Below are 13939 nucleotides of genomic sequence, written 5' to 3'. Positions count from 1 at the left end.
AACAGCAGAGTGCTTAAAGTCCTGAGCAGGCAGCAGTCCCATGTCAGGAAAAATCAAACTCTGTGTTTTTAGAACTTCATGCTTGCACTGCTGTTCTTTGTGGCCTTTTACCCCAAACCTGGGTTCTTCACCCGGTATGCCAGAACAATCACACAGCGAGTCACGATGCTGGGTTATCGCATGTCTGTGCAGAGATGGGTGCTGGGCGCTGAACCCACGCAGCTAGCACACCTCTCCCCACACGGTAAAACACTTTGTGCGCTTTGAACAACTGCTCACAGTGACACTTGGTCACCCTTAACTCTCCTTGGTTCTTGCAAGCCTCATCTCCACTGAAAGGTGCAGCATCCTTTCTTTCCACAGAACATGGGCTGTGGGGAGGGGGCTTTGTTAGCAGGAGTCTCTCTTTGCTCGAGGGTCAATCTTTTAGTGTGATATTTAGGATAGCTCACACATAGTTCCAGCAATTTTCTGTTTAGTCTTACTAACCATTTGGTTCTCCTTGAGCTATCTTGCTGTGTCCCAGCTTGATATATTCATGGTCTGTTCCTTCTCCCAAGACCATACTTAGTTATCTGCTTGTAAAGATTTCATGTTCTGTTTTTCAAATTCTTTCTTGCTTTTCAGTGGAGATATTTACTTTTTTTTTCCTTTCTTGTTTTTGAAGTAAATAGTTCTTGTATCAGCCTTGCTGCCAAAGGACATCTCATGTCTGATTTACTCTTTGCTTTAGATGTTACATAAACATGTCCAACTTTTTTAGCATAAAAACTGAGAAAATTCAGGGTTACCTTTTAGATACAGGATTGTTTAGTGTACGGGTACACAAATGGATGTGTGTGCCTTTGAGTTAACCATATAGTAGTCATGTTGGGAGGTGTACAAATGGGAGCATATAACCATGACAGAATCTGAGGAGTACTGTGCTTTAATCAGGTTAGACATGAAGACAAAATCCAAAGGGGGGAATCTGAGAGGCTAAGTGATTTTTTTTTGAGACTTTTTTTTTCTTAAATTTTATTTTAAATTTTTTCCCCACTTTGGAGTTGGGGATTTTTTGTCCTCCCTCGCTATCAGTATTTTACCTGTTATTACTTACTTGCCTATGGTGTTGTGTCCTTTACTGTGGTCTACAGCTTAAAGACCTTTGCCCAGCTTATGCCCAGGCATGTACATTTTTATGCATGTTCAGGATTTCCCAGGCAAGTGTCTGTGGTTCAGTGTGTGGGTGTGAATACTTGCATAGCAAGTGGTAAACGTGTATAGCAAATTTCACTGTGTGGTCAGCTACAAAACAGAAGCTGGATATATCTAAACAGTAATCAATGTTTGGCAGCTGAAATGAAAACAGTACAAAGCAATGAAAAAATTTAAATTACTCCTAATGGATTCTCTGTTTTTTTTGGGTTGTTTGCTGACTTTTAATAGGCTACCAGGGAAAAACTTCCATTATTTGTCTCTTAGTAACTTTAAATAGGCTCAATGTATTAGTAGGATGGAGGGGATAAGGAAGGCTTGTGTCTGTGCCCCCTTATCTCCTAGGCAGAGTTCAGAACTTCTCTGCTTCTGGTGGGCATGGTGCAAGAAGACATGGTGCTGGTGTCCGGTGCCAGTTCTGGAGGAAGCGTAGGTCTTCCAGCCTCAGCCAGGGAAGGGGCCTCAGCCTCAGGATCCACGTCTCCCAGGGTGTGCACGGGGCTGCTCCCTGCAGATCAGGTCATGCTTCCCTGGGTCCATGTCCTCCCCTGGCTGTTCAGTGCCCAGAGCTTCTGCAGCTTGCACAGGAGGCAGCAGCCTTTTCTGGGGCATTGCTAGGTGACATTCCAGTACCTTTGTCTCTGTTTGTGTTAATTGTAGCACACCTAAGTAGCAAGAGCAGGAAAAAATAGTAAGAAAGATATGGTGAGGAGGCCAGCATTTTCAGTTTTCTTTCTTCTTATCAAATACAACTACTCTTTTCTAGGTTTTGTTCTTACGTGTTTCTACTAGTAGTATTGTATTGCTTACTGTACTTGGTGAATCACAGGAATCAATTTTGTGGCACGGCTGCAGAAAACTTTCAGGTGTAAATGAAACTTTGTTACATTTGTTTAGTACCTTCGTTCGTCGCTTTTCATATGAAGAGTGTGTGTGTGTGTTCACACGTGTCTGAGTGCCCTTAAATCGCTGGAGCAGGGGGTCCGTGCCAGAATGTTGTAAACTGCGAGATCAAAACACTGTGTATCAGTCAGATACTGTGTGTGCTCCCAAGTATGAATCTGCCTGATGTTATTCTTTATATAAGCTGACGCCTTAGAAATAACCAAGCGTATTAATCTCTGTCTGCATATATATGTTACTTATATTTCAGTCCACACCAACAACCAAAACAGAATCTGGAAAAACCATGTGGTCATACAAGGTAAATACTTACCTTTCACTTTTGGCGAGTGGTTGTACTTTGGCCTTTGACTGTCTTTAAGAAAAGAAGCTAAACTCTTTGCTACTACTGTTCAACATGGAACTGCTGTGTGATTAGTAACATACCTGTGTGGAAAAGAGCTAGGAGCTGACAGGTGTGGAAATGGATTGTTTGGGGAAAACTTTCAGGATGCTTTATTGCTTCACAGCAGCCTAAGAAGTGTTCTGTTAACTGTCTTTAAATCTGTCTTATGCTTATTTGACCTAGTATAGATCATGTTCTGTAGCATTTAAATGTGGTAGGGGTAAATGATCTCATTTTTTTGTTTTATGATAGCCAACAGACTCTGCAAATGAACAGCAGTTCAAAATGAGGCAAAACGATCAGGATCCCAGTGGTGTAAGTTGTATAATATCTCTCTCTCTCAGCTTCTTGTGGTATTTGTCTGTCTTTCTGTCTTTCTTCCTGTCTTTCTTTAAAAAATAATAATTCAAAACCCAAACCAAACAAAGCCAGCCCATAACTATTTCATATCTAATGATAATAGTTTACCTCTGCACAGGTAAAAAGCCAGACCTTGCCTCCTGTGACAACAACTTCTAAACCAAATAATACAGGACAAGTAGCTGAAACTTAGGCTGATCAGCCTCCTAAAACAACCTCTACAGAGACAGCAAAGGTGTAGTAGAAGTAGCAATCCAGTTTTTATTATTTATGTTATTGTAGGGGTTAAAAATCCACATCAAGATGAATTCTTATGCTGAATATTGTAAAGTGAGGCTGAGCCCCCAAAAAGCACAATGTAGAAAAGCTCAAAAGCTGTCTTGTGTTTAAAAGTGTGTATGAAAAGCCTCCTTGTGCTTTTTCAAAATCTGGGACTTAGAAACTTCATGCTTTATCCAGTAATTAACTTAAGCAACATCCTGAATATACCACTTCAGGCTAACCCATGACAGCGTTAATGGACAAGCATCAGCTGCAAGTAGAGCTGCCCAGCCAAGATGGTGTTGGTAGTTTGCGCAGGTTCTTTGGTGATCCTGATGTGCATCCACCTTTTGTTGTCCTCTTTGTATGTCTGTCTTCATTGTCCAACACACTCTCCAAGGAGGTAACATTAAGATCACCAGAGATGTGGTCCTGCTCCCATGTGTTACGTGTTTGGGGCTCCTCTGTCATTCATGCAAGCTTTTTTGCAGTCATTCTTTTTCCAGGCCCTTTCACAACTGAAGGCAAATGGAAGGGACCACCTGGTCAGTCAAGCAAATTCTTGCTTTGTATGAGCATTGCCATCATGGAGCTCCTTCACCTGTGGACTGCCAGGCATGTTTGTAGTAGCAGGGTTGGGTCCAAATGCAGCAGGTCAGCAGGTTATCTGTTTGCAGTAGGGTACCCCATACACCCTGACTGTAAGACCCTGCAAAAAATCTAGGAAGAGAAAGGTTGGGGGAAAAGTTTGGGCGTGGTCATTTCAGGGGGGCAAGTGGAGAAAAAGCTGAAGCAAAAGTGTGTGGTAGAGTGTCAGGATCTAGATCTTTTGGTCTGGTCTGCATGACTGGGTGAAAAGGCTGTTTTCTTACGGACTTCATTGCCCAGTGTACAAAGAGCCAGTCTCACACACAGGACCGCAATAGCATTTATCACATGGCTGTGCAGAGATGTCTGCTCAAACCATGCAGCTAGCACACCACTTCACACGCAGTAAAACACTTCGTGGGCTTTGAACAACTGCTCACAGTGACACTTGGTCACCCTTAACTCTCCTTGGTTCTTGCAAGCCTCATCTCCACTGAAAGGTGCAGCATCCTTTCTTTCCACAGAACATGGGCTGTGGGGAGGGGGCTTTGTTAGCAGGAGTCTCTCTTTGCTCGAGGGTCAATCTTTTAGTGTGATATTTAGGATAGCTCACACATAGTTCCAGCAATTTTCTGTTTAGTCTTACTAACCATTTGGTTCTCCTTGAGCTTATCTTGTTGTGTCCCAGCTTGATATATTTACGCTGTCTATCCCTCCTCCCAAGGCTGTGTTCCACCAGATGTCTGTAACATCCTCTGTTTTTCAAATTCTTTCTTGTTTTTCATTACAGATATTTACATACTTTGTATAAATTTCAAGTTTGATCTAATACTGAGCCAGCTGACTACAAGGCCAGGGTAATGTGAAGGACTCCTGTGGCTCTACTACAGGGGTCCTCAAACTTTTTAAACAGGGGGCCGGCACGCGGATGCAGTGGCAGGCAGTCATCTGCGGCTGCTTGGTTTCCCCCCCCAACCCCCGGTGGGGGGGTCTGTAAATACCAGGGGCCGGATTGAGGAACAAGGGGGGCCGTATCCGGCCTGCGGGCCGTAGTTGGAGGACCCCTGCTCTACTACAACCCACTTTTTTTGCAGTAAATGAGAATGTCATTAGTGCAGAAGTCTGCATTTTGTGTTGGTCTTGCTAACTCCCTGAAACAGTTTTCCCCCTACTTACTTGGGTAGTATTTACTGCTGGCATTAGTGGTGTGTTGAGAACTGTCAGATATAAATGAAAGCTTTCAAAAGGGACTTGGAAGAGGCCTCATAGCTCTTCTGCACTGCAGATTTCTTCTACTGGCAAAACAGAGGTACAGTACTGGTCTGGTTTTGGCTGGGATAGAGTTCATTTTCTTCCATGGTGCAGTGCCATGTTTGGGATTCAGTATGAAAGTAACTTTGGTGACACACTAATGTTTTTAGTTGTTTAGTTTTTTAGTTGTTTAGTTAAACCACAAGTCCTTAAAACAGCATGCTTTCTTTCTCACAGCAAAATCATGCTAGAAGCAGTGTATGTCTCCATTGTATTTTAGATAGATGGTAGCTCACTCTGCCCAAGCATCTGGATGCTGTGTAGGTGCATTAGCCAGTTGCTGAGTCCAAAACAATATGCATGGCCTCAGAGCTGGATGTTTTAGGCTGGGCTTAGTATCATGCAAGCTGCAGCTACTCAACTTCCAGGCCACTCAGCCAGCAGGTAGAACCAACTTACCATTTTTATTCAAAGCATAGATGAACAAGGACATTGATATGCGTGCCTGGGTGGAGCATCTCTGCTTTACTTTGTTTCATCTCCAGAATTTTTAACATAGGGCCATATAATAAAGCCATCTGTTAATTGTTCTTTTATTTCTCCAGCCTAGTTCTGAGTGTATGTCCACGGAGGCTGGTGCAGCTGGTGCAGGCACAGGTGGTGCAAGTATATCAGCTGCAACTGTTCACTCAAGTACTGAGGTTGGTAAACACAGTCCCAGGTAAATGTTTCCCTTGTAAAAATGGCTCAGAGAGTGTTTCTTGCTCTCAAACACTTCGGTTTCAGTAAAAATGAACAGGTAACTGTATTGCTATATAACAATTATGTATGGTGGTGAAGGGCTGATAGAATAGGTAACCAACTGGTGGCATGTCATTTGTGGTTTGTCAAATATGATGTATTTATAATCACTTTTACCACAACTAGCATAAAATTAATTACTCTTTGTCCTCAGAGGTTTTTTTTTAGATGTATGCATGTGTATCAGCTGGTGTATGTGTGTATGTATATGTATAAAAAAATACAAATGATCTTGTTAGTGACACTAGGGAACAAGTTTTAAGAACGGTTCTCACTGAAAAATCTGGTAGGTTCAGGACCTACTGACAGAAAGCTTTTGGTTTGGTTGCCAGTGGTTTTCTACAGATCCACCAGCTGATTCAGGTTTTGGTTTTTTTTCCTTTGTACTGCATGATAACTTCTATAATGATTTGTTTATTTTTTAGACTGGTATGGATGAGTTGGCAGTAGATAAGCTAATAGATAGCCTAGCTGAACTTCAAGAAGAGATGTCTACTAATACTGTTTACAGTGGTCCAGAAGTTAAGGTATTTCATAGTTTTTGTTTTTATTTTTCAGAAGATTAATCTCTAAAATATGTCTGTAGATGCTCACTGCTCCATTGATCCACTGTTTGTCGGCTTTGATCTGCTGAGAGGAAAAATAGAGTTTGCGCAGTTGCATCTTACTGCATTCTCAGTAAAACAGAAATTACACAGTTACTTATGCGTGGCAGTAGAAAACAGTGAAGTATCAACAAAGAAAGTTTGTTGGTTTTTGAACTGACTTCCAAGCATGGTCTCCAACAGATTTACAGAAGGCAGTGATGGAGGTATAAGAGAGAGTAAACAACCTAGATTTCCTTTCTACTTGAGAAGGAGTAAAACATTGGGAATTTGAGGAAGAACATATACTTTTCTAAGTTAGAATGGGAGAGTAACATAAGAAGGATTAAGATTGCAAGCTCAATGACTCAGTGCAGTACTCAGCCATGATAAAAATTTTGGAATTTATAAACACTTGAAATTCAATCCAAGTACAGCAATACATTCTATAGTCTGAGACACTGAAATAGCTTGTGGTAGTGCAGAAGCAATCTGGCAACAGAGGTGCAGAGTTTTGCTAGATGACATGTACTGTTGAAGCTAGTCAAGATGCATCTGCATGACACAAGGTTCTGAAAGACATGGTATAGTCGTGGTCCAGGATGGGCCCTCAGACCTAGCCAAGCCCTCACATTTTCTGTCCAGAAGTATCACTGTAAATAGCTCTGAATTAGAAATTTCTTTCAATAAACAAGAGTACAAAAACATTGTGTGCATTCTTTTCATAGGAAGATGTATTTTCAAGTTACTTGGAAGAATTGGGTAAACGGGAAGGTAGTCTCCCTCCAGAGTATGTTAAATTGTTGAAGGTTAGTGAGTTTTAAAAAAATATCTTCATGCATGTTTTCTGTCACATTGTATGTTTTTGCTGCCCATTTACAACAAAATCATTTTTCGTTTTAGAGCAAAGTGGATGGCAGAGATGAACTCTTGCCAAAAGAGGGTGAAGAAGATGAAGTAAGACTTTTTCTTTTTATGTTGGAAGGTGAAAATAACGCAGTTATTGGATTCCTGGGAAAATTTATGTTACCTGTCTTCCAAAAATCTCAGGAAGAGGGAGAGGGCTGTGGGGTGCCAGATAGCATAGATACTGATAAAACTAAATGAAACTTGGCACAGATGTTTTTAATAAAGAAGTCAGAATTTTTAGGACACTAAAGCTGAAACAAGGTAAATAAATGCTCATAGGGGTATTGGATGTAATAACAAAAGGGAAGAAACAGTAGCTGTGCATGCAGGAGTCTCTTCTTAATGTCTTTAGCAAAGATTACTTGAATTTCTGTACTTAGCAAGAGAATTCTGTAAACCAGCTTGATTTTACTGTTTATAAGCTTAACATAGAAAAATAAAAACTGATCTGAAAAATGGATCAACCTATAAGGGGAAATATTTTTGATTTTGATGTGACAGCAACTAGCAGCATGTGCTTACAAAGTCATTGTGTGTGTGGGTAAACATGGAGCACACTCAGATTTTAAACTTGAGTTTGACAGTGCTGCTATGTGAACTTTAATAATCATAACCTAGTTGCCAATTTCTTGCTCAGAAACCACTGACAGAGGATGAGATTGCAGAGGCCCTGGCATCTGACTTTACCTGTGTAGCTTCCGCTGGAGAAAAGATTAGAACTCTGACAGAGGTATTGATATTTTTCTTGCTATCGCGTGTCTTTATTGCAATGAAACATTGCCATTATTATCTTAGTATTTCACTTTAAAATTATCTTGAAAATTTTCCTCTTTTTATTTCTGCAAATTTGCCTGTAATTTCATATCTCTCAAAGAAACCAAGTAAGGAAGGAGAAATTGTGGAAGCACAAGCAGCAAGTTCCGTCAAGAGCTCAGTTCCTCCTAAGGAAAAAGAGACAAAATCAGAGGAGTCATACATAGTTATTCTTTGACTCGTTAACTTCTAGTTAAAGTTTACAAGCCCATGTCATATTTTATGTGTGCATGATCTTGTAGAGATGCTCATCATCCTCATTTTCAGATGTAAATCCTGTTTATCATGGAAAGTATAGGAATAATAGAAATTGTCATTCCTCAGAATCTACTGTACCGTAAAGATCTGGCCTTAGTGGGTCAGGTGATTTTTCCTTCTGGATTCTTCTGCAGAGTAACTGGGCCTCTTCTGACTAGAGGCAATAGAGTGGAAAAATGTATGTGTTTTCATAACTATGTGTGGTATGTTTAAAATGTGGATATGATGCAATTTTGTTATGTTTTCTAAACCTTTTTTTTTTTCTATGTAGAGAGCGAGTGTGACCTTACACTTCCTGGGTGTAAATGCCATGTCAAAGCACGTGGCAATTGTGTTACATGATATTGTGCTCTTTTTAAGTTGTTTTTTTTTTAAATTCCCTTCTGAAGAGGAGATGTGTCTTGATTAGACTGTGCTATATCCTGCAATGTGATGTTAAGGAAATCAAGTAAAGCCAAAGACAAATGACCTGTCTGGTGCTGGGGCATTGCTTCATATACAGCATAAAAGACATGGAAGTTAAACCTGTGTCAATTCAAAAAACAATGACGTGATTTGCATATTTTCTTAAATACAGGAAATGGAAGGTGAAGCAGTGGAAGCTCTTCTTAATATTCTTAGTGGATCTGGACCGGTACCTGAAGATCTTGCCCATGTTGCAGGGATGTCACAGGTATCATCTTACTCTTTTTAACGTCAGCTTTCAGACCCTCCCATGGAATCCCAAGTTCCATTTGTTAGATACTGTGCATGTGTGTAAAATAATAACAAGGTGACTTACATATCAAAGGCCTAAGGAATGTCTGAGTCTTACGTGATTAAGAGAATTAAGACATGAAGAAATCCTGAGTGGATGCAGGTAGACTAGAATATAGTAAAGTGGTCTGGAAAATTATATGTATTTCATTTGGCTCTGGGTACATACACCTTCCCCTGTGTTAGCTATAGTTGCTCAGTATTTTTTCCCCAAGCACTGAGCACAGTTTAGAGCAAACTTCTGTTTTGCATTAAGTTGCTGTTTGATTTCTAGTTAAGTTTTTGCGGTTTTAGTGTATGTACTGCTTTTCCCATTGGACCCCATTATCTTTCTAGTTTGGGTCTTGCCTGCCTTTGTATGTTCTAAGACTTTTGGTTTCATTCATCAGTTAGATTTTAGCAGTAGCCCTTTGTTTGCCTGTTAAACTTTGACTTTTTAGTTTAGTCTTGCAAACTCTTGTCTATAACCCCTGCTAGTATTAAGTTATTTTCCCCTGTGTTCACTTACAGCTCAGAGCAAATGACAGGGAAATAGTAGAAAAACATCTGTTGCCAAGAGAAGATGTCAGAGCTCAATTTTGACACATAGGAGCATGTTGGATTTCAGATTCAGTCTGAGCCTTCAGATTACTTCGTGGATGCACTGCTTCCTGAAGGAGGTCCAGAGAAATAAAAGTTGTGTTTCAGTAGCAGCAATGGAAAAAGATACAGAATTATGACTTGTATAATCAGAATGATGAAATCCAAGGAAACCTGTACACACGAAAATTCTAAAAGCACCTGCCACAAAGTTATGGCTCTGAATCGTGTCTGTAGTTTTTCAGAATTTAAAATGATATAGCCATATTCACATACGGCATTGATTCTTAAATCATGATGACATTACCACAGAAATTTGATAGGAATAAATTAAGGAATTTTGGTATCTTGACATGGAATAATTTTATCTGATGCTAGTACCTCTTCAAACAGTAGGCTGAAGGATCTTGATAGTGAAGTTCAGTGTATTTTGAGTTTTTGTTCTCTTCCTCTTAAGTGATTTTTTTTGTTTGTTTTGTGATTTCTTCTTAAGGCAAAAGAGAAAACACAAAAAAAGGCTGAAGAATGTGATGATACAATACCACAACACAGGTTAACACTGGAGCTGGTATGTTTTTTATATCTCCATTGCTTTGTAAGTAGGGCACTGTGTCTGGCACGTTCTTTTGTCACAGAGAGGGAAAGAACATGGGGAAGATGAGCAAAACTGCTATTTAATCAGTGGCTTTCTCCTGTTGGTGATTTCTGTACTTCTGGTTCCCTTCCCTTTCTTTGTGGTTGTGACTGGATTTTTCAGGCATTTTGAGCAAAGATCTAATCTTCCCAGGTCACACATTCGTTATCCAAGAGTGGTGTTACTTGTTTCCAGTACTAAAGCTTGGTGGTGTAAAATCCATCCCTTTGCAGAAGTGCTTTTAAGTATCACTTTGTAATATGACCTTGAAACACTATTGTAAAATGGTATGAAAATTACATTCATTTTTTTCAGATTGTCACTTCAAGTGATGGAGATTTGTTCAAAGTTAAGCAAAACAGCAATAGAACTTGGATGTCTTCATAGATTTCAGAATTGAAAGTTTTTGTGACGGTTATTAGTATAACTGATGTTGTCAAGGTTGCTATGTAAACTGGCCTTGCAGGAGCTGAATGTTAAGATTCTGTTTTGAAAGGAGCAGTTTTACCCCTCTTTTTAGAGATGTCAAGACTTCCTGACTACAGACCTGGGAATCAACCCCCTGTTTGTTCAAGTGCAAAAGACAAACTTTTGCACGCAGAGCATGTTTTACTACTGGGTGAATTCATGCTGGTTTACTGTGGAATTAATTCCTGGTGCATGTTGATACTGATAGGAATGAATGCTTTTTGGTGTCTTGGCCATTTGTGTTGGGTAGACGTCACATTTGCTTTTCTTATCCACTTACCTGGTGTGTAAGAATTCCCTGTTTAGAGGAATTCCTGTTACTATGTCACTGATTTCATCTTGCATGTATTATTTATTTTTTACTATTCTGCTGGTGATTATGGAGTATGGCACTTGTTATAACAATGGAAAAATGTTAATATTATTTACTTTACTTTTAGGAGAAAGACGGAAAACCAATATTGCCAAAGACTGAAGAAAAACCTAAGGTTAGAAAACTGACAATATTGTAGGAGTGTGAATAGATACCCTGTTTTCTCCCTCCCTGTCATGACTTCTCTCTCTGCCGTTATGTAAGTCTCTTGGTCTCCTTGTGTGTTTACTTACTTGCACAAAACCTGCTGAAGTGTCAGGCAAGAGTTGGTTTTATTGAAATTCAGTGGCTGTAAATGAAGAGCTCATAGTAAGAAAAAGGTTTAGAGATTACTAAGATAGGAGAGAGTTACAGAAATGTCTGCTGACACAAAGAAAAGCTGTATCAAGAGTTATTGTAAAGTATTCCGTAGCAGTCTGTTGGAGCTGTTGAAGGGCAAGAGAGGTAAGGCAGGAAAAATCTTTTCTTGAGAGCTTCTTCTCATTAATCAAATGAGAAGAATCATAAAATATAAAGGCACATGAGAGAAAGAAAGAAAATACTGTGGACATTTTCCTAATCACAAAGAACAACTTGGACTTTGCAAAAAGTATCCATCATGGTCTAGGAGGTACAAGATGGAATGAAAGGATTGAAGGAGACAGTTACAAAGGCTAGTTTAAAATGTACAGGTAGAAATCAAAAATTAGGGAAAGGAAACAAACTGTGCACTGAAGAAACTGAGGGCTTCACTTTGGAAATACTGTGAGTTGAGGAGTGCTGCCACAATTGGAAAAGTACAGGCAACCTCAGTTCTTCTGAAACAAGTGTGAAGGTCAGGACCAATCTGAGCAAGAATGACACTGTGCCTTTTTAGCAGAAATATGAAGTCATTTGTGTGATTCAAGCTTGAAATACATTGGAATGCAAAGACAGCAATCAAAAGAATTTACATCTGTGAAAATCTGCAGGTCAGGTCTTGGACATGCAGTTGTCTTGAGTGGGTGATGTATGATAACTGTAGAGCTAAGCATGTCATAAGGAAAAAAAGAGAGGGAACGAGGCACAAACATTAAGAGACAAGCCTTCCTGTTTCACAGAGAGCACAAAATTGATGGCACACTAAAAAAAAAAAAAAAGAAAAGCTCCAGAAGAGGAACATGGCATGATTTAAGGGAGATTGGTTCATAGTTGAAGTGCAGTCCAAAACCAAAGTAGAAGATGAGCTCAGTCAGAATCATGTGGTCTTATGCCAAAAGAATTAAGTGGTTAGCAGAAGAATAAGTATTCCTATGCTCTTCCACCTCTGTCAATCAGAGACACAATAGTTGTTCTGTAAGTGAGTCACAGGGGTATTGAAGTCATATGTTGCAGTATTTGAAGAAGGTGATTTTGAACAAGATGTGTTCACCAGTATTCCTGTAGTATCACCAATAATTTAGATCTGTGAAACCAAAACCAGCAAAACAGAAAAGTTATGTTAATAGCTGAAAAATCTTCAATCACTTACAGTTCTTTCTTGATCTCCTAGTAAATGCAAAGTTTTTTCTTGATGATTTGAACTAGGGCTTCTGTTGCTTTGGGTCTCCAATCTGCATACCCTTAAGCACATGCAGTGGCATGACTTCTGGAAAAAAGTTGTTATTGCCTAAATGCATTTTTTATTTAGTGCTTTAAAGGGGAATTAAAATTTTATGAAAAGTGAGGCCTTACGTGATGAGGCATTTTGTAAAGACCTAGTGGCACTGATCAACAAAGGAAGGAAAGTCGGAGGGGAAAAAAAGAAATTCTCCTTTAGAAATCTAATTTTACATGTTATGAATTTGACCAAATGAGCCCTAACCAGTTCAGTTCCACGCAGCATGTGAGTGGCAATCACTGCTAGCAAAGATTTAAACATGTGTAAACAGCAGTTGGAAGGCTCCCAGGAGCATTAGTAATAGATCACAGAAGTATATAGATCACTTAGTACTAGATCACATAGTATCAACAAATTGTAACAGATCACACAGTAGGGAACTAAAACTGCTGTTTATTAACTTTTCCGTAAAACATGTGCAGTGAAAACCACTAAGTATCAGCAGCCAGTGCACAAGCTAAGAGAACTTCCAGCTGATACTGCCTCTGAAGGAACTGTACTTCTGCTGGAAAAAAAGAAGAAAAATGAGAATGAGAGAATCATGATCTGATGGTGCTGCTTTCCACTACCTAAATGTAATTTATACTTGAAGCATTACAACAACATGATGCTGTTACAGTAAATACTATATAGTAAATATTAGCATTCTCTTTTTTTCGAATTAAGAGATTTTATTTTCAGTAGTCCTGTAAACAGTATTGAACGTAATGTTCTCTATATTATATTGACTTTTCATAACAAAGCAACTGACTCATTCTGAAAAGTAGTTTTCTTATTTTATGCACTACAAAATTCATGCTGTTGTGTTGCATGTAGATGTGAAAGGTTATTTCAGTGTAGATTACAAAAGATTTCCTGCTTTCTGAGTAGCTGAACTGTAGTTCTTGAAAAAATAAATGACAGTGAGTCACCTGTAACACCTGTCTTCTTGCAGCGTTTGAGTGAATCTGATGTTTTTGATGAACTTTCAAAAGACTTTGACTACCTTCCACAGCCTGCAGTGCAATCCATACCATCAAAGCCCAGCAGCACATCCAAGGTATGTCTTTCTAGTTTACTGAAGATGCTATCACTGATAGTTTTGCTGAGACTGGATAATGCTACTGTTCTTTCAAGAAAAATATTTAATTCTGTTTCTGTTTTCTTCACCCTCATTGTGTTCAGTGGAACATGCAGTGTCAGCACTTGGTCCTTATTTGAG

General features: G+C 39.4%; 1 protein-coding gene across 12 annotated transcripts in view; it reads left to right on the top strand.

Moving 5' to 3' along the window:
* CAST (calpastatin) overlaps window positions 1-13939 on the top strand; it is a 60987-nt gene that overhangs the window by 32449 nt on the left and 14599 nt on the right. For all 12 annotated transcript variants that reach the window (XM_055698934.1, XM_055698930.1, XM_055698929.1 and 9 more), the window contains 11 exons: window positions 2351-2401; window positions 2738-2800; window positions 5551-5646; window positions 6172-6273; window positions 7059-7139; window positions 7234-7287; window positions 7877-7969; window positions 8888-8983; window positions 10139-10213; window positions 11188-11235; window positions 13673-13777. In XM_055698934.1, coding sequence (XP_055554909.1) covers window positions 2351-2401; window positions 2738-2800; window positions 5551-5646; window positions 6172-6273; window positions 7059-7139; window positions 7234-7287; window positions 7877-7969; window positions 8888-8983; window positions 10139-10213; window positions 11188-11235; window positions 13673-13777 — 864 coding nt within the window. The remainder of the gene's footprint in view (window positions 1-2350; window positions 2402-2737; window positions 2801-5550; window positions 5647-6171; window positions 6274-7058; window positions 7140-7233; window positions 7288-7876; window positions 7970-8887; window positions 8984-10138; window positions 10214-11187; window positions 11236-13672; window positions 13778-13939) is intronic.

This window comes from Falco cherrug, chromosome Z (genome assembly GCF_023634085.1).
Source record: "Falco cherrug isolate bFalChe1 chromosome Z, bFalChe1.pri, whole genome shotgun sequence".
Classification (NCBI taxonomy): Eukaryota; Metazoa; Chordata; class Aves; order Falconiformes; family Falconidae; genus Falco; species Falco cherrug.
Note: the sequence above shows the minus strand (reverse complement) of the source record. Positions and strands in the feature narration are given on the sequence as shown.